Source organism: Neoarius graeffei, chromosome 23, assembly GCF_027579695.1.
Source record: "Neoarius graeffei isolate fNeoGra1 chromosome 23, fNeoGra1.pri, whole genome shotgun sequence".
In the NCBI taxonomy this organism is placed as follows: Eukaryota; Metazoa; Chordata; class Actinopteri; order Siluriformes; family Ariidae; genus Neoarius; species Neoarius graeffei.
The window spans coordinates 13,345,410-13,371,829 of NC_083591.1; the positions used below are offsets into that span (position 1 = coordinate 13,345,410).

At 41.4% G+C, this 26,420-nt stretch overlaps 1 protein-coding gene across 2 annotated transcripts in view; it reads right to left on the reverse strand.

The window, feature by feature from the left end:
* Positions 1–12,327: 12,327 nt before the first annotated feature.
* Positions 12,328–26,420, reverse strand: part of LOC132871546 (cyclin-dependent kinase-like 1) — a 35,388-nt gene continuing 21,295 nt past the window's right edge. For both annotated transcript variants that reach the window (XM_060905794.1, XM_060905795.1), the window contains exons 5-10: positions 25,008–25,098; positions 21,224–21,424; positions 16,168–16,250; positions 16,029–16,085; positions 15,804–15,956; positions 12,328–14,653 (exon numbers count right to left, since the gene is read on the reverse strand). In XM_060905794.1, the coding sequence (XP_060761777.1) occupies positions 14,552–14,653; positions 15,804–15,956; positions 16,029–16,085; positions 16,168–16,250; positions 21,224–21,424; positions 25,008–25,098 (687 nt within the window). In that variant the 3' untranslated portion in view covers positions 12,328–14,551. The remainder of the gene's footprint in view (positions 14,654–15,803; positions 15,957–16,028; positions 16,086–16,167; positions 16,251–21,223; positions 21,425–25,007; positions 25,099–26,420) is intronic.

Sequence of the window (26,420 nt, forward strand, 5' to 3'; positions counted from 1 at the left end):
TAAGGGCCGTCCTTAGGTCGCTGAGGCGAGCGGGTCTCACAGCCAACCTGAAGAAGTGTGCGATTGGGCGGGTGGAAGTACGGTATCTGGGCTTCCACTTGGGCAACGGGCAGGTGCGTCCCCAAATTAACAAGACCGCAGCAATTGCGGCCTGCCCGAGGCCCAAGACCAAAAAGGGGGTGAGACAGTCCCTGGGGCTGGCTGGCTATTATCGTAGGTTTATACCTAATTATTCGGACGTCACCAGCCCGCTGACTGATCTCACTAAAAAGGGGGCACCAGATCCGGTCCAGTGGACAGAGCAATGCCAGCGGGCTTTTTCTGAGGTAAAGGCTACACTGTGTGGGGGGCCACTTTTACACTCCCCTGACTTTTCTCTCCCCTTTATGTTGCAGACCGATGCGTCGGACAGAGGGCTGGGGGCAGTTTTGTCCCAGGAGGTGGAGGGGGAGGACCGCCCTGTCCTGTACATCAGCAGGAAGCTGTCAGTGCATGAGGGGCGCTACAGCACCATAGAGAAAGAGTGTCTGGCCATCAAGTGGGCGATCCTCGCCCTCCAGTACTACCTGGTGGGGCGCCTGTTCACCCTCTGTTCGGACCACACGCCCCTCCAGTGGCTCCACCGCATGAAGGATGCCAACGCGCGGATCACCCGTTGGTATCTGGCACTCCAACCCTTTAATTTCAAGGTGGTCCACAGGCCGGGGGCGCAGATGGTCATGGAGGACTTTCTCTCCCGTCAAGGGGGGGGGAGTCGGCTGCAGGCCGGACGGCCGCCCGGCCTGAGTCGGGCGGTGGGGGTATGTGGCAGCGGGGGCGTGGTCAAGCGCCGGTCTGTGACAGGAGGGCGGAGTCAGGGAAGGTAAGTGGCAGAATCACTACACCTGAGAGCAATTAACCTGTGTTTGTGTGTCTTCCCAGTGACCGCGCCCTACTTAAGGAGGGAGAGCGAGAGCAGAGGGTCTCTTCCGGAACCAGACGCAGAGTGTGTGTGTGTGTGTGTGTCTGTCTGCAAAGTAGATGGTTGTTATACTGAAAAGTGTGGCAATAAAACGCCCTGTCAAACCTGATCTCTGTCCTGCCGTCCTCTGTGCTCCACCCACCCACACTGAACTGCTACAGTTCCATAAATACTGGTTTGAAAGGCAAGGCAAGTTTATTTATATAGCGCATTTCATACACAGTGGCAGTTCAATGTGCTTTACAGAGGTAAAAGCAAAAAACAGTAAACAATAGAAAATAAAATTACATAAAATAAAGGGGGAAGAAGAGAGAAAGTTCAGTAAAAACAGCAGAATAAAAGTTAAGTAAAGTTTAAGACATGCAAAGACTGTAAAAGTTAAGTAAAGTTTAAAACATGTAAGATGATATTTATCAATTAGCAGAAAGCATCTGAAAACAGCTTGGTCTTTAATCTAGATTTGAAGCTGCCAACAGCAGGAGCATTGTTGATGTCCTCTGGGAGTTGGTTCCATAGCTGTACTGCATAGTAGCTAAAAGCTGCTTCACCACACTTTGTTTTAACAACAGGTTTTACCAGTAAATTTTGCTGCTGCGATCTGGTAGATCTGATTGGGTTAGGCCGCTGCAACATATCAGAGAGGTAATTGGGCCCTGTACCATTTAGAGATTTGTACACCAGCAGCAATGCTTTAAAGTCAATTCTGTAGCTTACTGGAAGCCAGTGAAGGGACCTTAGAATTGGAGTAATGTGCTCTGTTCTTTTTGTTCGTGTGAGAACCCTAGCCGCTGCATTTTGAACCAGCTGAAGTCGTTTGATGGTCTTTTTTGGCAGGCCTGTGAAAAAGGCCATTGCAGTAATCAACCCTACTAGAGATGAAGGCATGTGTAAGTTTTTCCAGATCATTTTTTGACACAAGTCCTCTTAGTTTGGAAATGTTTTTTAGGTGATAAAATGCCGATTTAGTGATTGCTTTCATGTGACTGTCAAAGTTTAGCTCGCTGTCAATGAAAACACCAAGATTTTTAACCATATCTTTTGTTTTAATCCCCTTTGTGTCAAGAATAGTGGTAATCCTGAGTCTTTCATCTTTTTTCCCAAATAGAATTACTTCTGTTTTGTCTGTGTTCAGCTGGAGAAAATTTTGTGACATCCAGTTGTTGATTTGGTCGAGACATTCAAGGGGGGCATAATCATTAGGTGATAGAGCAAAAATAAATTTGGGTGTCATCTGCATAGTAGTGATACAAAATTGAGTTGTTCTTGATAATTTGTCCAAGTGGGAGCATATAACGGTTGAATAGTAATGGTCCAAGGATCGACCCCTGGGGGACACCACAGGTCAAGGACATTGATGTTGAGGTACAATTTCCCATGGTAACAAAGAAAACTACAGCCAACAAACATGCAACAGACATTTTCATTTCTCTTCAAATGTGTGTTGATATGAACAAAAAAACCTCCCTTTCATTAGCTAAATTTTTGCATGCACATAAGTGACAGCTGAAAATTGACAACCCTTTTAGTGTCTGATTATCTTGTGTGGAATGCACTCTACTTAGATGTATGATTAAAGCATTCCATGTCTTAAATGTACAGGGACATTTTGAATACGTACATGGATAACTTATGGTTCGTCCAAAATGTGGGTGTTTGAGTTTATAATGATGAAGTAATTCAGACCTACTTTGCACAGCGACTGAACACCCTTTACACTGCCATATTCACTAGAGAAAGAGAGACAAACAAATGGAAGTTCAGCTCACCCACATACATCCAACAGAAATAGAGCAAATCTTTACCATAATTTAAAATGCATAATCTTGCCACTTTATTAGGGCCCCCTTTTAATCGTAAATCAATGAAGTCTAATCCATAAATCAATAAATCTTATCATAAGTTATAATAATATAGTTTAGTAATTGTTGAAAAACTTGTAGAGAAAAAAAAATTACAATCACAGCCATTTTAGAAGGTGTGGTGCCATTAAATTATTTTGTGTTATACTGAGAGACTAATTATTAGAAACACCTCTCCAAAATAGTTAAGACAGTAGGACTTAGAGTAATTATCTTTACTCATAATATTTTTGAAAATAATATCATCATCATGCTGAGAAATCGATTCATTCTTGTTAAACGCATCCAGTAAACCAACAAAAGCAACTAAATAGTAATACTCACCACTACTCCAGAGCCTTTGACACAGCACCCAGAGACACACATTTCAAATATTGGCCTTGGCTGGAGGATATTACACAGTAAAAATAAATACATGTTAAAAAAAGTCAAGTAATAACTACATCATGAAGAATTAAAGCCCCTCCTTCACAGATGAGTGAAAATATTGAATAAATTTCCTCTTTTTGATTGCTTGGGTTAAAAATGCCAAATTATGATGACTGAATTGATTATTCACTTAAATATGAATAATATGATACATTTTGGGTATTTGATATGGCAAAATAGGACACAATGGAAAAATCAAGGACACACCGGAAAGATGAGAATAATGGCAGTGGTAAAAGAACAGCGACTGTACCGGCTGAAGGTCGCGCGGGTCTCTGCTGCAGCGCGCGAGCAACGGGACATCACTATCGCACCGAACAGTGCGCAAGGCAGGGGCGGGGCAAAATGACTGGCTGTAGATTCTATCAAAAGTTCGATCTAAATGGACCAGGTTGCAAATTATTGGCCAAAAATACACAAACACTACGAAATATGAAAGTAAGATGAAAAAGAAACATTCTATTGCCTTATACTGCAAGACTAAAACAAAATAAAACTGTCAAAACTCACCTTTTCAGTGACAACGTCCGAACAGATCACTCACGTAACGGAAAGACCACAAATGGAAGCACGATCAACTTCTAACTGCTGGAGTGGAAAATTCCATTCTACACATGCAAATTGTTAATGTGTGTCCTTCCCCGCACACAAATAACACGCTACGGTAAAAAATAGACCACAACTCATTTTATAGCTCAGAAATTCATACAAGACCAGCTACCATCGTAACATATTCTGTAAGAAACATATTCTATGCCTAACTTTCAGCTTTCGTTTTAAAAAACAAAATCGCAGATTTATAACTAAATTTTTATATGGCGTAGTGATTTTAAGTTACTACTTTTGGTGAGGTAGTGACCTTGACCCTGAGGCTTTCCGTTTAGATCAAAACACACGATTGTATTGGTTTTGCAGAAAATGGAGTTACAACGGTGATCAAATATTTTGCATGATGTTTTATTACGGTTATGATTATTCTGTGAGTGCACCAATCCTTAGGTGTATAAAGTTGCAACTTAAAATACAATTAGTGATAACTATAGACTTTTCAGTGGACTACAATCTTTTTAAGGGAATGCGATGTAGTCAACCATTTATCATGTCCCAGATCAAGCCGCCATTTTTCCATAAATTTGCAGAATTTCTGCCAAATTCTGAATAGAGTATTCACATCAAAGATTTAGTTTTATCTGTATTATTTCTTTCATAATTTTATTTTAAATTAAAACCAACATCACCATTCAAAACCGTATAGTTTATTGACTGAGTATATTTAGTGGGGTATCCCCATAGTACCCAGTTTCTGAGACAGACCCATATATATCACAGTTGTGGTCAGAAGTTTACATACAGTGACATGAATGTCATGGCAATATTTGGCCTTTCAATAATTTCTCTGAACTGTTCTTTTTCTGTGGCAGAAGGATTGTACAACATACATCTTTTTAAAAAACTAGAATAAGGTGCACAATTTTCTTTGGGTGTTCTGAAATCAACATGGGGTCAAAAGTATACATACAGGGTCAAAAATTTACATACAGCACACTTAATATTTGAGTAAAATGTCTCTTCACAAGATTCACCTTGACCAAACATTTTTGTTTACCATGAACAAGCTTCTGGCAGAATTCTGGTTGGATATTTCATGACTCTTCATGGTAGAATTGGTAGAGTTCAACTGCATTTTTTTTCCTCCTTGGCTTGGACTTGACTTATAAGCACTGTCCAAATATTTTCAATAGGGTTGAAGTCAGGGCTTGTTTTAAGCTTAATGTTAGCCTGCTTTATCCTCCACAACCAGCTCTGATGCATGTTTGGGTGAATTGCCCTGTTGTGACTCCCAATCATGTTCAAGTTTCCAATGGTTTGAGGTTATACTGAAGAATTCTGAGGTAGTCCTCCTTCATTTTTCATCCACTTTGTGCAATGAACCAATTCCACTGGCAGTAAAACAGCCCCAGAGCATGATGCTGCTACCACCACCACCAGGTACAGTGTTCCTCTGTATATCGTGATCATTGTGGCCAAACAACTCAATATGACCATACAGCATTCCTCCAGAAGGCTTTTTCTTTGTCCATGTGGTCAGTTGCAAACTTTATTTAAGCTTGAAGGTGTCAATTTTGGAGCAGGGGGTTATTTCTTGGATAGCAGTCTCTTGGTCCATGGTGATATAAAACTCACTGAATTGTAAAAAGTGATCCATCAGCTTCCAGTTCATGGCAGGGCTGTGCCATGGTGGTTCCTGGGTTGTTCCTGACCATCTGAATGAATTTCCTTTCAGCTGAGGGTGACAGTTTGAGTTTTCTTGAAGCAAAGTGGCTTGGCAAAGTGACTACACCTCCCAGTAACTTGCATACAATTGTTTGAACTGATCTTGCAATCTGCAGTTGTAATGGCGCTAAGAGACATTCCTGAGTGGTGTACATCTGTGATCCTCTTTCTCAGATCTGCACTAAGCTCCTTGGACTTTCCCATTTTACTGTGTGTTGGTCAATCCAATGAGTGCTGTAAACAAACCCTTTTTATGAAGGCACAGAGAAGCTACCAGCTGTAGTCAATCATAATCACTAACAGGAAGTTAAGAGGCCTTGGCAAAAATAACATTGGAAGTCTCAGCATCTCTGAATTAATAATTTAAGTGAGTGTATGTAAATGTTTAACCTTGTATGTATAATTTTGACCCTGTGTTGATTTCAGAAAACCCAAAATAAATTAAAACTTCTGCACCAAGTTCATGTTTTTTTTCTATTAAAGAAATATGTTGTACAATAATTTCGCCACAGAAAACGAACAGTTTAGAGAAATCATTGAAAGCCCAACATTGCCATGACATTCATGTCACTGTACGTAAACGTCTGACCACAACTGTGTGTGTATATATATATATATATATATATATATATATATATATATAATATTAGTTAAAGGTGGTGGTCGCTAGACTATACTGAAAACACCTGTCTTAGACGTTAAAGTGGTTCCTGGCAGAAGAAAAAAAGAGAAGCACTGCTGTAGATTTCTTTCAAATTTTTGGTCACTTCACTGACTAAAAACCTTTCCCCTTTTTCTTCTTTTGGTTGGACAGTCAGTGCAACAAAAAGGTGGTTCCAAACCAAATACCTTCCATGGAAAGTGGAACTAAGGAAGCTTTTCAGTATCTTTCCCCAGATCTGGAACTTGAGGCAATCATGTCTCAGAGGTCTATGAACTTCTCGAATATCTACTAATTACTCTGACTTAATGGGTTGTTATTTTGCTCCATCAGGTACAGTCAGCAGTGGGCCCTGGGCTCAATTTTGAGTGTCATAGCAAAGAGCTGTGTTGTGCAGGTTTTTGTTTAATAAAATATATACATATATACTATACACACACATACACTGATCAGCCATGAAATTAAAAACACTGACAGGTAAAGTGAATTACACTGATTGTGTTTTTACACTGGCACCAGTCAAGGGATGGGATATATTAGGCAGCAAGGGAACAGTCAGTTCTCAAAGTTGATATGTTGGAAGCAGGAAAAATGGGCAAGCGTAAGGATCTGAGAGACTTTAGCAAGGGCCAAATTGTGATGGCCAGATGACTGGATCTGAGCATCTCCAAAATAGCACATCTTGTAGGGTGTTCCTGGTATGCAGTGGTTAGTACCTACAAAGAGGTCCAAGGAAGGACAACTGGTGAACCGATGACAGGGTCATGGGTGTCAAAGGCTTATTGATTCGCATGGGGCACAAAGATGAGCCCATATGGTCCAATCCCACAGAACAGCTACTGTAGCACAAACTGCTGAGAAAGTTAATGCTGACACCTTTCTGTTTTAGCCAGCATTAACTTTTTCAGCAGCATTATATAATATATGGACACAAGTGTTTTACTGGGCAGCACGGTGGTGTAGTGGCTAGCGCTGTCGCCTCACAGCAAGAAGGTCCAGGTTTGAGCCCCGTGGCCGGCGAGGGCCTTTCTGTGCGGAGTTTGCATGTTCTCCCCATGTCCGCGTGGGTTTCCTCCGGGTGCTCCGGTTTCCCCCACAGTCCAAAGACATGCAGGTTAGGTTAACTGGTGACTCTAAATTGACCGTAGGTGTGAATGTGAGTGTGAATGGTTGCCTGTATCTATGTGTCAGCCCTGTGATGACCTGGCGACTTGTCCAGGGTGTACCCCGCCTTTCGCCCGTAGTCAGCTGGGATAGGCTCCAGCTTGCCTGCAACCCTGTAGAACAGGATAAAGCGGCTAGAGATAATGAGATGAGATGAGATAAGATGAGATGAGATGAGATGAGATGAGAAGTGTTTTACTGGGAAATATGCCACTTATGTTTTTCATATGAACTACATCTGGGACATGGAGATCCAAAACCATGACATATTTAAATAATATTGGCTGGCTTTTTTTCATGGTATATCAGATATATTCCATTCAGCTAGCATGATATTGAACAAGTTGAAGACAGGTTCAATATCATGCTAGCTGAATGGAATATATCTGATATACCATGAAAAAAAGCCATTATTATTATTATTATTATTATTCATGTTCCCCTTTCTGAAGACTTAGCTCCTTGGGGTGCACCCATGTCAATGAGGCGCATAAAGTTCTCGCTGTCCATCATTTGTCGCCTGATCTGCTGGGCATCCATGCCCAACAGTCTTTCAAACCTTGTCCATTTTGAGGACCGCTCGTCAAACAATATCTGCTTTCTGATGTCTGCATTGTCCATCCTGCAGACGTGTGCCAGGTATTTCAGTTGATGAGCAATACAGATGGACTTGATTGATTATATACCCAGTTATATGGTGCAAATCCACGTTTGAATATTTGAATCTCCACTCCTGTCTCCCATCATCGCTCATATTACCCACATCCTCATCACTTTGTCGCTTATATCCACCTTTCACCATCTTCCTTAAGAAACCATTCCAGACCACCTCGATCTTCGCTAATTCTTTTGCAGTCAGCTCCCATGTCTGAACACTATATAAGAGTCGGGATCTCATGCAGGCAGTGAGGAACTTTACTCTAATGGACAGGTGTATACGATAATCTGTTAACACGTTTGAGCTCGTTCCATTTCTCAAAAGCGGATCCGATTCTAGTGCCAAGATTCTGTGTATTGTCGCTTGAGTTTGTGATTGTGTAACCCAGGTATCGGAAACTTCTGATATTATTTAATTTGGTTCCCCCGACATCAACAAGACTCTCTTGGTTCTTGATGCCATCGCTGACATTGAAGGCCATCATCTCTGTTTTCGTGTACGACATTTTCAGTCCAAATCGCGTAAATGTGTTATCATAAATCTGGAGGATGGTTTGTAGTTCTTCTACTGATTCTGCGAAGATGGCTTGGTCATCTGCATATAGAAACTCCGATATTCTTCTCTCCCCTCTTGCTCTAGCATTTCCCCGGAGTTCCCTTGGTGATACCTCATTAGGAATACAGTATTTGATCTTGAAACCAGTATCTGAATATACCTTCTCCACTTAGTGCTTAACAATTCTAACTACAAGGTCCATGTAAATATTAAAGAGAGTCGGAGACTCCAAAGCACTTTGTCTACATCCGACTTGGGTGTCAAACAGCCTGGTAGAACCTTTGATGCACGCACAGGTATTAGTATATAGAGCTCTGAGAATGGCCACAATGTGAAGACATTTGAGTCTGATCTCAAGACATTTCATCAGGGTTTCACGCGGTATCCAGTCATATGCTGCTTTCAAATCAATGAAAGTGACATAAAGTGGTGTCCCAGACTTTCTGGCTTTCTCAAGCATATGACGCATTATGAAGATGGCGTCATTAGTTGACCTATTGGTATGGAAACCAAATTGTGTTGGTAGTAGAATATATTCATAGGCCTCCTGAAATCTATCTATGATTATCGCTGATACGATCTTTGATAGAGTTGCAATAATACTAAGTCCCCTGTAGTTCTCGGCACAGGACTTCAGGCCACGCTTGTAAAGGCAAGTGATACTTGCAGTCAGCCATCGGGTTGGTACTTGGATGCAGGTCCATATCAGACTCACTAGAAGTACAAAACACTCTAACAGATGTTTTGAGGTCGAGTACTTCAAGTGTTCGGAGTGTATTCTATCCGTACCCATGCATTTTCCATTTTTAAGTCTTTTCATCCTTGCTTCAATTTCCGAGCTGTCTGGAACCGCTGTGTTGATATCCGGGAGACCGTCCGGTGGTAGCACATATGGATAGGCCTCTGGTTGTTCTAACTCCGGTTGGGGTTCATATGGTCGTGGACCAAAATGTTTAGTGAAGTGGTCTTCTAACTTAGGTATAGGTATCAGTAGTTTATTGGATCTTTCCAGCGATGTGTGTTGTTTCATTAGTCTAAATTCCTCCTCAATGTTACGGTTTTCGCTTGCTACATTAATATTATCTGCCTTGGTCTTAAAGTAGGCGTTTTTAAGTCGTGTATGGAGCTTCTTTGTCATCTCCAAGGGCCTTTCTTTTATATGGGTCTTTCTCATGGCGTTGGTTTAACAGGAGCTCTTGGTATTCTTGATTTACCCAGGGTTTTTGGATTTGGCTCTTAACAAATGAGGGAACTATCTCCTTGGAAGCTTGTCTGATCGTATCTACAATAAACTCCTCGACGTCATCTATTTTCTGTGAGTCCGGTTTTTGCTGCATGAGTTGATCAAGTCTAGCGCTGTATTTAGCCTGCACAGAGTGGTCATCTCTGAGGTACCAGACATCTTGACGATCTTCACATCTAGGTTTATTCGAGAATATTTGCTTTGCCTTCCTTTTTGTTGGAAAACTAGCCTGCATTACGACCATCCAGTGATCTGATTCGAAGGGCTGGCTCTGTGCGGGGAAAACCCTGCAGTTCTTAGTTGCTCGTTTCACATACCACTCAGCCATGATGTAATCTAGCCTTCGTTTGTAACCCAGGTTTGATTCAAATGACCATCTGTGCTCATGGGATTTTGTGGCAAACATCGTGTTTAACACGAACAGGTTGTTGGTCTCTGCTGTTTCCATTAATCGTGCGCCATTATAGCTTGTGGAATTGGTGTCAGGGAATGGACCAATACTCTGCCATTTGCTCGGATCACAGCCCGTCCCGATTGTCGCGTTGAAATCGCCAGCATCGATAACCTTGAAGGATGGATGTTCTTTTATTATTATTATTATTATTATTATTATTATACACTCTGTTTTCCAGTTTTTTGATGTCTGTTAGTATGTTTTTCTCTTGTAAATATGCGTGAAGAATATCTCATTAAGTTCTGGTAGACTTTCAGGTGTTCAATGCGTCTTTCTCTTTCCTAGCGAACAAAGAAATACTTCTGCGCATGTGCAGCAGAAAACTTTCTCATTGAATATTTGCATCAGCTCTGATGTGTGATGTCATGTTGTCTTGACAACCATGCAATATCATAAACCATATTCAACGCTCATTCTCCATTGGGTAGTGTAAAATAATACATGTAGGATAACCGATATGCAAACAATATTGCATGCTATGAAATGAAATGTATGAAACCCACTACAAGGGAATAGAATACATATATGTTATTTACCAGCTGGGAGGTCCGTATCATGAAATACCGTGACCAAGGTCTTGAAAGTACTGAGCGAGGCCCTCTGGGCCGAGGTCAGTATTCAAGGCCGAGGTCATGGTATTTCACCATACGGACCGTCCTTAAGCTGTTAAATAATATATTAATATTTTTCTTTACCAAATTCTAACAGAAAACGAGAGCGCCCGAAAGGGAAGACCGAGCCGAGACGCCATTTTGAATCCTCATTCACGGCTGTATTGTACGTCATGTACAATACATATCGTCACTATTTTCTTTATATGAAAGCTATTTTTGCACAATAGTCAGACTGTAGACACTGGCCTCTGCACCAATAGGGAGCCTGAACCCTCCTCTGAGAATACCTTGAATATCTGAAAATCAGCTCTGGAAACAGACACTTTCACATGGTATGAAGGGCAGGCTTAAATGAGCTCCTTTAGAAATGTTGAACATATTATCACTACCCCTGAGACCCATTAAGATCCCAAGTTAGTCACTGTCCTAATTTGAAGGCAGTATAACAACCACAAGGTGGCATGGTGGTGTAGTGGTCAGCACTGTCACCTCACAGCAAGAAGGTTCTGGGTTCGAGCCCAGTGGTCGACGGGAGCCTTTTTGTGTGGCGTTTGCATGTTCTCCCTGTGTTTGCATGGGTTTCCTTCAGGTGCTCTGGTTTCCCCCAAAGCGAGTGTGAGCAAGTTGTTGTTTGTCTTTAAATGTGAGCCCTGCAATGATTTGACGACTTCTCTAGGGTGTACCCTGCCTCTTGCCCATAGTCAGCTGGGATAGGCTCCAGCTTGCCTGCAACCCTGCACAGGATAAGCGGTTACGGATTATGGATGAATAACAACCACAGCGCTTTATTTTGGTTAAAATTTGAAGCCAACTTTGCGTTTATCCTTTTTTTTTTATTTTGCAAAGGCAACCTAACAACTCTGCAGCTAACAATTTCTTTATTAAAATCCATATTTGCATTCATAGACTAATAAAAGTCATTCCTACGGCTAAACAGATTTTGCTAACATAATGCAACCCGGAAGGTGCATACTGTACGTAACGTTCAAACTAACTTTAATGTTTCATTAGCATTTATAGACAGACAGTAGTCATTCCAATTTGTTTATACATGCAGTAGCACAGTAATTTGCTAATACACTATTGAACAGGTTTGTTTTGATAACTGTGATACACATCACACCACAAAGTATTTCAAACTTTCTTCTTTCAATGGAGAAAATGTTTTATGCGCCTTATGTGATATTTCCTGAGATTATCTTCATTCATTCAACTTTTGTTTCATTTCTCCCAAGAGGTGTGTGTGTATATATATATATATATATATATATATATATATATATATATATATATATATAAAAAATGTAATTTATTCAGTCTGTTAGTATATAATGAGATGTCCCCACTGATAAATGGCTAAATAGGTCAAATCTGTAGTCAAATCTACATAACATATTTGGATTCTGTTGATTTGGATTAACTTCAAGGACAAAGAGTTGTAGAGAAACTCACAACTTATGATAAAAACAGTTTGTATTAGTGCAACGCACAACCCTGCGAATGGCATGCACAAGTGACAAAATCACAGAATATGAAATTAAAGAAAAAGTTACACATAAAAGGTATAAAAAGGTAAAAAAGTTTGTGAAGCCCAGACAAGAGTACCATTTAAAATTCAAGCTGATGATTCTGAAGCTGCATTTAAATGCATTGAAGTAATGCTATCTGACAGCAATGCAAGCATTAGAAAGGATGAATATGACCTTTTGCAACAAAATGCGCTACTCCCTGATAAATTTGGCACAAAGGTGAGGAAAAACTAGGACTAGTAAAGACACCTAGATGAGCTACAATCTATGTTAGGGAGTAATTCAACAACATAGTGAGGTGTTAGTAAGGTTATTGGAGGTGAGAGTACAGTGTTTTGCAAAAGTATTCACCCCCCTCTGTGTTTATCCTGTTTTCTCGAATTACAAGCTGGAATTAAAATGGATTTTTGGGGGGTTAGCACCATTTGATTTACAGAACATGCCTATCACTTTAAAGGTGAAAATTGTTGTTTTATTGTGACACAAACGATAATTAAGATAAAAAAACAGAAATCTGCAGTGTGCATAGGTATTCACCCCCTTTCATATGTCACAAAATTAGCTGATTAAGATCCACCTGTGTGCAATCAAAGTGTCACATGATCTGTCACATGATGTCTGTATAAATCAACCTGTTCTGGTAGGACCCTGACTCTGCAACACTACTAAGCAAGCAACATTAACACCAAGGAGCCTCCAAACAGGTCAGAGACAAGGTTGGGAAGAAGTGTAGATCAGGGTTGGGCTATAAAAAATATCCCAAACTTTGAATATCCCACAGAGCACCATTAAATCCATTAGAGCAAAATGAAAAGAATATGTCACCACTACAAACCTAACCAGAGAAGGCCGCGCACCAAAACTCACAGACCAGGCAAGGAGGGCATTAATCAGAGATGCAACAAAGACACCAAAGATAACTCTGAAAGAGCTGCAAAGAGCCACAGCGGAGATGGGAGTATCTGTCCATAGGACCACTTTAAGCCATACACTCCACAGAGCGGGGATTGATGGAAGAATGGCCAGAAAAAAAGTCATTGCTTAAAAAAAAAAACATGTTTGGAGTTTGCCCAAAAACATGTAGCAGACTCCCCAAACACATGGAAGAAGATTCTCTGGTTAGATGAGACTAAAATTGATCTTTTTGGCCATCATGGTGGGAAACTCCATGTGTGGCGCAAACCCAACACTCTGAGATCACCATTCCTACAGTGAAGCATGATGGTAGCAGCATTATGCTGTGGGGATATTTTTCATCTGTAGGGACAGGAAAGCTGGTCAGGATTAAAGGAAAGATGGATGGCACTAAATACAGGGCAATTCTGGAGGAAAACCTGTTTGAGCCGGCCAAAGGTTTGAGACTGGGACGAAGGTTCACATTCCAGCAGGACAATGACCCTAAACATACTGCTAAAGCTACACTGGAGTGGTTTAAAGGGAAACATTTAAATGTCTTGGAATGGCCTAATCAAAGCCCAGACCTCAATCCAACTGAGAATCTGTGGCATTAACTTGAAGATTGCTGTACACCAACACATCCCATCTAACTTGAAGAAGTTGGAGCAGTTTTGCCTTAAGGAATGGGCAAAAATCCCAGTGGTTAGATGTGCTAAGCTCATAGAGACATACCCCAAGAGACTTGCAGCTGTAATTGTCGCAAAAGGTGGCTCTACAAAGTATTGACTTGGAGGGGTGAATACCTGTGCACACTCCAGATTTCTGTTTTTTCATCTTATTGTTTGTGTCACAATACAACAAAAATTGTCACTTTTAAAGTGGTAAGCATGTTGTCAATCAAATGGCGCTAACCCCCCAAAAATCCATTTTCATTCCAGTTCGTAATGCAGCAAAACAGGACAAACACCAAGGGGGATGAATACTTTTGCAAGACACTGTATATAATGACTAATAATGCTTGCACATTATAGCTAGAGTTTAAAATGATTATGAAAGATAAATAAGTTACAATTACACGTCTAACTCCTTTTAAAGTAAATCCACATAAAACTTTATGGCAGTGCTACTCCTCTCAGTTTTCCTGATAACTACAACTTGTATAGGGGTTATATAGATTACGCTGGTGCATTTGTAAATTCAAGTCCCATAACATCCCTGTAACATTTGCCCTCATTTTTATTTCTCTTTCAGGGTTAGATGTTGGGCAGATGGTGGTCATACTTGGGCTTGTGTTTATTCTTTAGCTCAGGTGCCGGGGAGATGGTGCTGCTGGTAAGTTGAGGCAAATACTGGGCCTGGAAATCAAAATGAAAAGTTTTCTCAATCGAAAATCAATTCCAACATTTCATAGAATTGGTGGATAAATCACATAACATGGAGGCCATGTGCCATTGTTTCCTACCTCTACACAGGGCCTCTTCAGCTGTGGTTCTCAAAGTGGGTGATTTTTAATGGAATTACAAATGGGATATTTTATAAATGTTGTTAAAACCATTTCTGATGAAGACTGTAACATCTCATCTCACCTCATTATCTCTAGCCGCTTTATCCTGTTCTACAGGGTCGCAGGCAAGCTGGAGCCTATCCCAGCTGACTACAGGCGAAAGGCGGGGTACACCCTGGACAAGTCACCAGGTCATCACAGGGCTGACACATAGACACAGACAACCATTCACACTCACATTCACACCTACGGTCAATTTAGAGTCACCAGTTAACCTAACCTGCATGTCTTTGGACTGTGGGGGAAACCGGAGCACCCAGAGGAAACCCACACGGACACAGGGAGAACATGCAAACTCCGCACAGAAAGGCCCTCGCCAGCCACGGGGCTTGAACCTGGACCTTCTTGCTGTGAGGCGACAGCGCTAACCACTACACCACTGTGCCGCCAAGACTGTAACATAACCGAGGAAAGTGAATGGGTCTGAATACTTTGTATTTAAATGTAAACATGATTTAAATTATGATCATTATTTTACTGTTCAAGCCCTGTGATCGATTAGCAACCTACCCAGGGTGCACCCCATCTCTCACCTGAAGTCAGCGAGGATTGGCTCTAGCTTCCTCTGTGACCCTAATGGATAAGTGGTATAGAAAATGGATGGATGGATTTTACTGTTCATGGGAGTAATTGAGCCAAGTATTGTTAGCTATGTTCCACTTTTATTTAAAAAAAAAAACATCCAAGGGGTTGTTTTGATGATAACATTTTGACATGTTCATCCCATTTGCTGGTTATGCTGGCTCAAGGCAATTATTTATTGATGGCATTCTGTTGCTATATTGATGATCATAAATTAATTTAAGATAAGATAGCCTTTTATTATCCCACAAGGGGAAATTTACAGTAGGAAATGCTTCCACCTCTTTCAAAAATATGCATATGATACTGCATCACAAGACTTCCTCTTAGTGTCGACATATGGGTAGGGCATTACTTACCCCTGGCACTCTGCGTCTGACACCTCTCTCATGGCGTCTCATGGGTCGATCGCTTTCTCGTCCCCATCCAACTCCACCCTCATCATGGAAGTATGGCAGGACTAATAACTCCTCACATGTCAGTCTTTCAGCAGGGTCCATCACGAGACAGGACTACACACACACAAAATTTAATGTATGACTGCATATATTCAGTCATATTACACTTATAATAACTAATATTACCTTCATCACAGTAATGGCATGAGGAGATGCACCATGGAACTTCTTCTCAAGTGGCTCCTACAATAAGCCATATTATTAGCTTCATAATTTTTTTTTTTGTGTGTGTGTGTGTGTGGAGAGAGAGAGAGTGTAGTGTTACCATGGTATCTGGTTCAGGGATGCTGACTCCACTGAAGAAAGCATTGGAGTGGAACACCTGCTGGTGTCGAGGGATCAGGTCACCTGAAGGAACAAATGTTAAAGTCTTTATTCCTAAAGCTTTATTATGTTGGCTTGACAGAGCCAGCATACTGTTTCTCGTAATCTTCTCCTTGTTCTTCTATTCAAAACTTTTTCATGGGTCGCAGTCTTTGACACATGGACGTAGTCCATAGGGAAGACTTTAGGGTGCTTTTATATTTAGTCAGAAGGTTGTGTGAAACCATAGGAGCTACAGACATGAAACTTGATTATTATGTAGTACATGGTTGTGGCAGTAGGGGTGTGGTCGAGTTTGAGCTGCAGACAAAGGGGAGACAGGTTGAACTGGCAGGTAGTGTGTGTGATGATTCTTGCCTGTGTCTTGTTACCACAAGTCTACTTATTTGTGTACATTTGTGCTTTCATCGATTCCTGTAAATGGCAAGATAGAGAGATTGGGACACAGCTAGTGGAGCTTGTGGGACACAGCTAGTGGAGCTTGTGGGACACGCGTGCACACACACATGCCAGGGAGTGTGAACTTGATGGTGTGCAAGTCGTGAGTCTGTGACAGACCCCTTTCTGTTGAGTTGCCCTGTTTTTTGTTGAGTTTTTGAAAGTGTACTGAAAAGCGTGGGTTGAATAAACACAAGTCTGATTAAAATTACACCTGCCTCCCGAATCTTCCTCCACACCCTCACAAACTGGGTTCTACATTAATCCCAAAACCCAAGATCGGGTAAGACTCAGACACCACCATGGAAGCCTCCCCACCTGGTGAGATTGTCAAGTCCCTCACCATCCTCCACCAAAACCAACATCAAGCGTTCCTTGACCTGCACAAACCTTACTCCCCTGCACAGGAGCAGACCAAGAGCCAGTGTGTGCTCCAGAAGCTGCTGCAGATAACCACATCACCAGCTGTGTTCCCTGCCCCAGTGACACACGTAATAATCAAGATAGCCTGTACAGATGATCCAGAAGCCTTCCTGGAACTCTTTGAGCATGTGGCAGCTGCATGGGAATGGCCAAAGGAGGAATGGGCTCTGTGATTCCTTCCCTTGCTATCAGGGAAGCTCAGCTTGCTGCCCAGCAGCTGCCACCACAGACACAGCTGGAGTATTCTGGTATCAAAATGGTGGTAGGGGCTTCGGCCAGACACCTGCTCACACTTCCAGTCACTGCAGCTCCCTAGGGTTGGCTGCCCTTTGACCTACACACAGCAGCTGAGGGACTCTTGTCGCCAGTAGTTGATGGTGGAGGAGTGGGCCGCAGAACCATCATGCTGGTGGTACAGGAGCAATTCATTGCATGACACCTGACAGGAATGGCAGAATGGATTCAGTGCCACTGGCCCACACCCCTGGATGAAGCCATACAGCTTGATCACTAGGCAATGGTTCCTGGTCCAGGCTTCCCTGCTCTTTCTTGCTCTCTCTTTCTTCTCTCCCCTCTTATGTCCCGAAAGCAACACCCCAGATCCGATTCCCACCATTGCCAGTCTGCTAACTGACCTCACTTAAAAGGGAGCGCCAGATCTGGTCCAGTGGATAGAGCTGTGCGAGCAGGCTTTCTGCCAGGTAGAAGCGGTTTTGTGTGGGGGCCTGTTGTTACATTCTCCTGACTGTTCTCTCCCTTTTGTTCTGCATGCTGACATGTTGGACAGAAGGCTGAAGACTATTTTGTCCTGGGTGGTGAAGGGGAAGGAGCGTGTTGTACATAAACCCCAAGCTTTCAGTAAGGGAGACCAAGTACAGCATGATCGAGGAGTGTTTGTCTTTTGTTGAATTTTTGAAAGTGTGCTGAAAAGTGCGGTTAAATAAATATGAGTCTGGAGATCGGCTAAAATTCCTCCTGCCTCCCAAGTCTTCCTCCACACCCTCACATCAGGTTCTACAATGGGGAATCTAGCAACATCCTAGCACCCAAATGGGATAGCATAGCAACCACTTGGAACATCACAGTAACCACCTAGCAACACCCTAGCAACCAACTGGGTTAGCATAGGAACCACCTTATGACACCCGGGATATCTAGAGATGAAAGTGGAGCAAAGAAAAAACCCATGAACTTTTGAAAGTCAAACTAAGATGGGGGGGGGGCAACGTCCCCCGAAAATATTTTAATAACATAACACGCAAAACCCTGCATTCTAGTACTTATTTTCACTAAAACAAGTTATAACTTTTAAACCTTTTTCTTTCATGTACATTAATGATTAACATGTCAAAAATATTTAATTCCCCTAGTTAATGAGTAATTTTCAGGAATGCATTTAGAAAACGCGGTGATTTTCCTGGCTACACAGTTAATTACTTTGAAAAATATCAGACACTTGAGGGTAAACTCAGCAAAATCCCAAAACAGTACTGTTAAAAAGTAAAGGTCTGTTCGAGTTTCTAAAGCTTTCAGGTTTCAATGTTGGGGACAATGAGCCTCGTTTATCAATCTTTTAGTAGAGTTGTGCGTTTGCAGAAGCTAAAGTGAACTAAAAATTTCCAATTCATATTTATGCAAGTTGAAGCCAATTGTTTATATTAGTTCATATTATCTGTAAATTTAAACACACCAATGAATACCAAATTTCTCATATAAATCAGGGGCGTAGCTAGGATTTTTCGGGGGGGGTCCTCACACTGACTGGCAGCCTGAGTACATTATGTAACAAAAAATAAAATTACCATTGCTAGTTTTAGGTAGCTTAGAAACCGGCTCTTCCATTATTGCTGTTTCTTCCACGTTTTCTTGATGTGTTCTAGAAACGGTACTAAAACTTAGCTTCGAAACCACAAAATGCAACTTTGATGGAAAAAAATATATATATATATAATAAATTGCTTACCTCTCTTCACGTCAAAAGAAGGAGGAAAGTTTTGCTTGTTTTGACATGGCGAATTATTAACACAAGAGGAAATACTTGTAATTTGCAACTAAAAAGACTGCAGCTACACTGGCAGCTTGAACATGCTTTCTAGTGCGATTGTGTTGCACTTGCACAGAACGGTGTCAGTCCTGCACGCCTTAGCACGTGCACCTGAAGGCGTGCCTTAGGCGCATGCGCCTAACGAGCTCCGGCACGTGTGCCGTTAACAAAGAACACTTGTCTTTAATCAATGAACTATGTTTGGCCTATTTAAGGACCGCGCCCATGCAAGGACGATGAGAAGTATTACGCCACGTCTAGGAACGCAAAAAATCCGAAAAATAAATTTCTCCATTCGGAAAACTGGAGATTTTCAAGAGTTTTGTCAAATATCCGGATTTCCGGGTAAATCCAGAAGACTTTCATCCCTGGATATCATAGCAATGCTTTAACCTTTGAAAGTTTTAAACTTTTAAAGTTTGGACCTTTAAACATATTTGAACATTTTTAACAGTTTAACCATTACACATTATAAACTTTTAGCCTTAAAATCTTTACATGCTTAACTCTTAAACATTTTAAAATCAGCAACAACAAAACACTGTAATATCATTTAACTCTTGTGGCATGTTTAACAGGCTCTGTCAAGCCAACATCAAAATTCATCCATTATTATTCAGAATTATTATTCTGTTTATTACTACACTTTTGACTTCTCAATTCTGATTGGACAGCATCTCTGACAGTACTGCAAGCTGCAGGTATTTAATGTACTGAATCTATCCATCCATTATCCATAACCGCTTATCCTGTGCAGGGTTGTGGGCAAGCTAGTACGTATCCCAGCTGACTATGGGCGAGAGGTGGGGTACACCCTGGACAAGTCACCAAATCATCACAGGGCTGACACATAGAGACAAACAACCATTCACACTCACATTCACACCTACAGTCAATTCAGAGCCACCAATTAACCTAACCTGCATGTCTTTTGGACTGTGGGGGAAACCGGCGTACCTGGAGGAAACCCATGCAGACACGGGGAGAACATGCAAACTCCACACAGAAAGGCCCCCGTCGGCCGCTGGGCTCAAACCCAGAACCTTCTTGCTTTGAGGCAACAGTGCTAACTACTATACCACCATGCCGCCTGCACTGAATCTAATATATTCTTATTATACTTGTATTGTAAACACCCCACATAACCAAAGCCTAATAATAAACAGATTTAAAAAACTAAAACTTAACAAAGTTTAAAATTATAACTGTAACTAGACATATAATTCTGGAAGGAGACATGCCACAACAGACCCTGCCCCACGAACAGATGTAACTATCCCCAATTCAGTTGTTCATTTCTTATTCAGTTCCTGGTTTTTAAAGGCACATGATTTCCAAAAGTTGTTACAAAGTCTTTCCAACATTTAACATTTATGGAAGGAGTCTCCAGTGTCAGTGCTTTGTAACAGTCAGAGGTAAAACTGTAACTTTAAAGTTAAAGAGAATTTGTGCTTTGTGGCTCCGTGCTAACATGACAAGCTGCATTATTGTCCATCAAGAGAGGAAAAAAAGAGACTGGTGAGGGAATGTTTATAGCGGATATAATTAGTTAATAACAATAACTAATGACTAGTGTCATTCTTAAATTAAAAAAAAAATGTTAGCTTTGGTAAAATGCTGTGGTATCAGAGGAATAAAATCCTTCAGGTTGTGCTGTTATAATAAAATAATCAACTTTAGGGTGGTAACACTAACTCCACTTCCTATCACACCACCCTGCTGTTGATTATTTTCCTATAACTACATGCGCCATCATATTATTCCTTACTTATTGAACACGGGGAAGGCATTGAGATTAGACTAATTCTACATTTAGTAAATTGATTATCAATAGGACTCAATGATCAGTGATGCAGTTTGCAATACAAGAATGACTGTCATAAGGATTGTGTTGTGCAAATATTTAATGCACAAAGCAAAAGATGTTTTCATGCTGTATAGGTGCACAAAAGAATCTGATGTCTGTCCCTTTTGCTTTGCTAACAACTGGTTAGTGTAACTCTATCAGTAAGTTCACTATGTTCTCCAATACCACTTCCTTTGTTTCTTTTTTTTCCTTTTTTATCCTTTATTGATCTTGTTCAGGTCATACCCAGAGTCTTGCGGATGAGGTAGAGCTGATCTACATCTGAGCGTCCAGGCCACAGTGGACTCCCAAGAAGGAGTTCAGCAAAGACACAACCCAGCGCCCACACGTCCACCGGCGGGCCATACTGTGTGTCTCCCACCAGCAGCTCTGGTGCTCGGTACCAGCGTGTGGCCACGTAGTCAGTGTAGTCATCACCCGGGCCAGCTGTCTCACACACACACACACACACCATCCACATCTATATACACTGTCTTCCAATAATGCCCCTCATTTGCAAAAAGGTGAGTTAGAAAAATCTTAAGACATTTTAATAACTTAGCATTTACAATCACACACATCATACTGGGGTCAATTACAACACCACCTATCAGACCACACTATTCTTGATGCTCAGACTACACTTTAACCTATGGTAATGATACACTGAAACCTAAGTAGGTAAGCGGCGCTTGAGGCAGTGCAAACTTACTGGGAGGTCCTGGATTTCACACAAGACTTGGTTGGCAAACGTCTCAAGTTAAATGTGAGATAGGAGGGGAGTAGGTATGAAAAACCCAATATCGCAGTTTCTTGGCATTTTTAAAGATGACTTTTAAAGCCCTAGTCTTCCAGGAAGTATTGGCCTCAATCTTGTACCTTTGTATATTACCAAATATTAGTTAACATATCATATGCTCAGTGATGACTAGTTGGTTAATAAGCTTGAATGTTAAAGTAATAATTAGCCTTTTCAATATTTTCAAAAACAAACAAACAAAAGAATCCCACAGACTGTCGCTTTCAACATAACACTACAGTGCAAGTATGAAATTCTATAGCTAGGACACCTGATATAATAGATGCACAGACGCAGTGACAATAAATATAGTTAATGTAATACTGTAAATAAGGCCTGTATCCTGAATCAAGTTAAGCAAGTGTAGTGGGGAGTTAATACTAAAATTGTGCACGTTGTCAGATCTGAAAGTAAGGTGTTTTGCCCAACTGTAAGGTGAATTGCACAATCTGAATGGCCCCAGAAATCAACTTGAGCATGTGTGTAACCCATCTCTGAATATAAGTAACTTTCCCTGCGTAAATATTGACATACCTTTTGGGCTTACAAACACTGAATACAGTCACAAGTCATTAACAATATAACTGTAGTTAACAATATAACTGTATCAGATCATCAATTAGAATGTTTTACTCCCCTAAAAGAAACTGAATTACTTTCATTAATCTCGGCAACAAAAGCCTCAACTTGCGTACTAGATCCCTTACCTACACGTCTATTCAAACAGATAATACCTGAAGTAACTGAACTGCTTCTAAAAATAATAAATTCTTCTCTTACGATTGGCTATGTACCCAAATCCTTTAAACTAGCAGTTATCAAACCCCTGATTAAAAAACCTGACCTTGATCCCTGTCAGCTGTCCAATTATCGGTCAATATCAAACCTCTCCTTCATCTCCAAGATCCTTGAAAAAGCTGTGGCACAGCAGTTATGCTCATATTTACATAGGAATAACATCCATGAAATGTATCAGTCAGGATTTAGACCTCATCATAGCACAGAGACAGCTCTGGTTAAAGTAGTAAACGACCTACTGTTGGCATCTGATCAGGGCTGTGTCTCGCTGCTTGTGTTGCTTGACCTTAGTGCAGCATTTGATACCACTGATCATTCCATTCTTCTGGATAGACTAGAAAATGTTGTGGGAGTTAAGGGAACGGCCCTCTCCTGGCTCAGGTCTTATTTAACTGATCGCTATCAGTATGTTGATGTAAATGGTGATATTTCTAGACATACTGAGGTAAAGTTTGGTGTTCCACAAGGTTCTGTCTTGGGTCCACTGCTTTTTTCTTTATACTAGTATATGTTACCACTGGGTGATATTATTCGTAAACATTGTATTAGTTTCCACTGTTATACTGATGACACACAGTTGTATGTTTCTGTAAAACCTGTTGAGAGACACCAGCTTAATAGAATTGAGGAATGTGTAAAGGAGATTAGACACTGCATGCTTATTAATTTCCTTCTGCTTAACTCTGACAAGACTGAAATACTTGTACTCGGACCGCATGCAGCTAGAAGTAAGTTTTCTGATTACACAGTAACTCTGGATGGCCTTTCTGTTTCTTCACGTGCAGCAGTAAAAGACCTCGGAGTGATTATTGACCCCAGTCTTTCATTCGAAACTCACATTGATGATATTACCCGGATAGCTTTCTTTCATCTCAGAAATATTGCTAAGATAAGAAATTTAATGTTACTACATGACGCGGAAAAACTAGTTCATACTTTCGTTACCTCCAGGTTGGATTATTGTAATGCCTTACCGTCTGGATGTTCCAATAAGTGCATAAACAAGCTCCAGTTAGTTCAAAATGCAGCAGCAAGAGTCCTTACTAGAACTAGAAAATATGACCACATCACCCCTGTCTTATCCACACTGCATTGGCTCCCAATCAAATTTCATACTGATTATAAAGTACTACTATTGACCTTTAAAGCACTGAATGGTCTCGCACCACAATACCTGAGTGAACTTCTGGTCCTTTATGACCCGCCAAGCCTACTTAGATCAAAAGGTGCAGGCTATCTGCTGGTACCTCGTATAGTGAAGGCTATATCAGGGGGCAGAGCCTTTTCTTACAAAGCCCCACAGTTGTGGAACAGCCTTACAAGTAGTGTTCGGGAATCAGATACAGTCTCAGTGTTTAAGTCTAGGCTGAAAACATATCTGTTTAGTCAAGCCTTTTGTTAATGGTGTTTATGAGGTAAAGGAGTAGATCTGGAGGGTCGCCAGACATAGAGCGTTTTGGTAAACTGGGATGTATGGATGCTGTCAGTTCCCACTCGCTCACTCACTCGAGTTTGTTGACGGTGTAGTGGCTGGCTGCTTTATGTCCCGGGGCTCCCTCATGCCTGTGTTACTTTCTGGCTCTCCCCTTTTAGTTATGCTGTCATAGTTAGTTGCCGGAGTCCCTGCTTGTACTCAGTGCAATATGTATACTGTTCCTACTTATTCAGGTGACATTGGACATACCTAACAACCTGTGTTTTCTCTTTCTTCTCCCCCCCCAAAAAAAAAATCTGTCCCTCTGAGTTACGTGTCGGTCCTGGGATCGAGATGCTGACCTCTTTTGCTCCTCAGACCTGCCTGATCCATCCTGGTGCCCTGTGTCTGGTTGGAGTCTCATCACATCACTCCTGTGGAGGGCGGCCCCATATGGACAGTTGGGGGTCGCGCCTGGAGGATGCTCTGGACTCTTGCAGTGGTGCTTTTGTGGCTGGGGACTGCAGTTGACTTACTGACTTTAGGACTGCAGTTGACTTGCTGACTTTGGGACTACGGTTGTCGTAAACGGTTTTGTGCTCGGGTTTCCATTGGTGGGGGGTTTATAGCATCAACGAAGCTGACTTTATGTTAGGGCTGTTAATGTTATAGTCATGTTGTCTGTTGTTGCCCAAATGAGGATGGGTTCCCTTTTGAGTCTGGTTCCTCTTGAGGTTTCTTCCTCATGTCGTCTGAGGGAGTTTTTCCTTGCCACCGTCGCCACAGGCGTGCTCGTTGGGGATAGATTAGGGATAAAATTAGCTCATATTTTAAGTCGTTCAAATTCTGTAAAGTTGCTTTGTGACAATGTTTATTGTTAAAAGCGCTATACAAATAAACTTGACATTAAGCCTGAGCATGGTGTGGACGCTAAACACACAGAGAGAGAGAGATAGAGAGAGAGAGAGAGAGAGAGAGCGCCTGTAAAGAACAAAAGAATGGGTAAGAAGGTGACCTACTCAGTATGCGGGCAAACCCAAAGTCGCACAACTTAATGACGCCCGTCTTGGTTAGGAGGATGTTTTCTGGTTTCACATCTCGATGGATACACTGTTAAGACACATTCGAACATACGCACACACACACATATGCACAGGCACACACACATATATACTGTGTATAGTGGCCTTACGTACACCTAATAGTATCAGACAAGTTGTATTTATTCATGCATTTGAAACCAATTTCATGCCTGAGTTACACCCAGCATTAAAACAAGCACACGCTAGCAGGCTAAGCTCAGATTTCACTTTTTTCCCCATGTTGTGGAAAAAAGCATGGGTCTCGTGCTGGCCAATGAGAACAGCATCTACATTAACAGTCTTTCTGGCTGAGCAGTGAAACAACTTGTGCAACGACTACTGTCGGCTTGCATTTATGCCAAACTGACATCTGACATCACAACACAGGCCTGTTTCTAAACACAAGGTTAATTTTCATGATGAAATTCTTTTCTGTGCTGTAAAATAAATGGTAATTTATAGGAAAAAAAATACAAACACATTCTCAAGCAGGGCGGCACGGTGGTGTAGTGGTTAGCGCTGTCGCCTCACAGCAAGAAGGTCCGGGTTCGAGCCCCGTGGCCGGCGAGGGCCTTTCTGTGCGGAGTTTGCATGTTCTCCCCGTGTCCGCATGGGTTTCCTCCGGGTGCTCCGGTTTCCCCCACAGTCCAAAGACATGCAGGTTAGGTTAACTGGTGACTCTAAATTGACCGTAGGTGTGAATGTGAGTGTGAATGGTTGTCTGTGTCTATGTGTCAGCCCTGTGATGACCTGGCGACTTGTCCAGGGTGTACCCCGCCTTTCGCCCGTAGTCAGCTGGGATAGGCTCCAGCTTGCCTGCGACCCTGTAGAACAGGATAAAGCAGCTAGAGATAATGAGATGAGATGACATTCTCAAGCAATACAGACAAAACAAATTTTTTCTGCTCTTCCACATAATTTAAGTATTATAGCGACACATTCCACATGTCCAGTATCCATGTAGGTATTATTTCATCATTTTAAATGCCACTGATGTTAGCTTGTGCACATGTTTTGTGCTACTAAAAGTACCATGAGCATGTTAGCTAGCCAATTTTGTACACAGCTATGAGCTACTTAGGTTAACGTGTTAAATTTGAGTATTTATTTTGCGAGGAACAACTAAGTGAGAAAAAATTAGCGAAAATAAAGTGTTGTAGCACAGCACACTTACAAGTGCATAAACTCTGTAAGGCACAACATGTGGCTGATTCATGCTTAGGGTGCCATTTGGCCATTGTCACATTTTAAAATGACAAGGTTTCTTATTATTTATCAACATTAACTCCAAGTAAACATGTTAGCCCAACTTCTCTGAAAATAATATAATTTTTACAAGGTTTCTTTGCT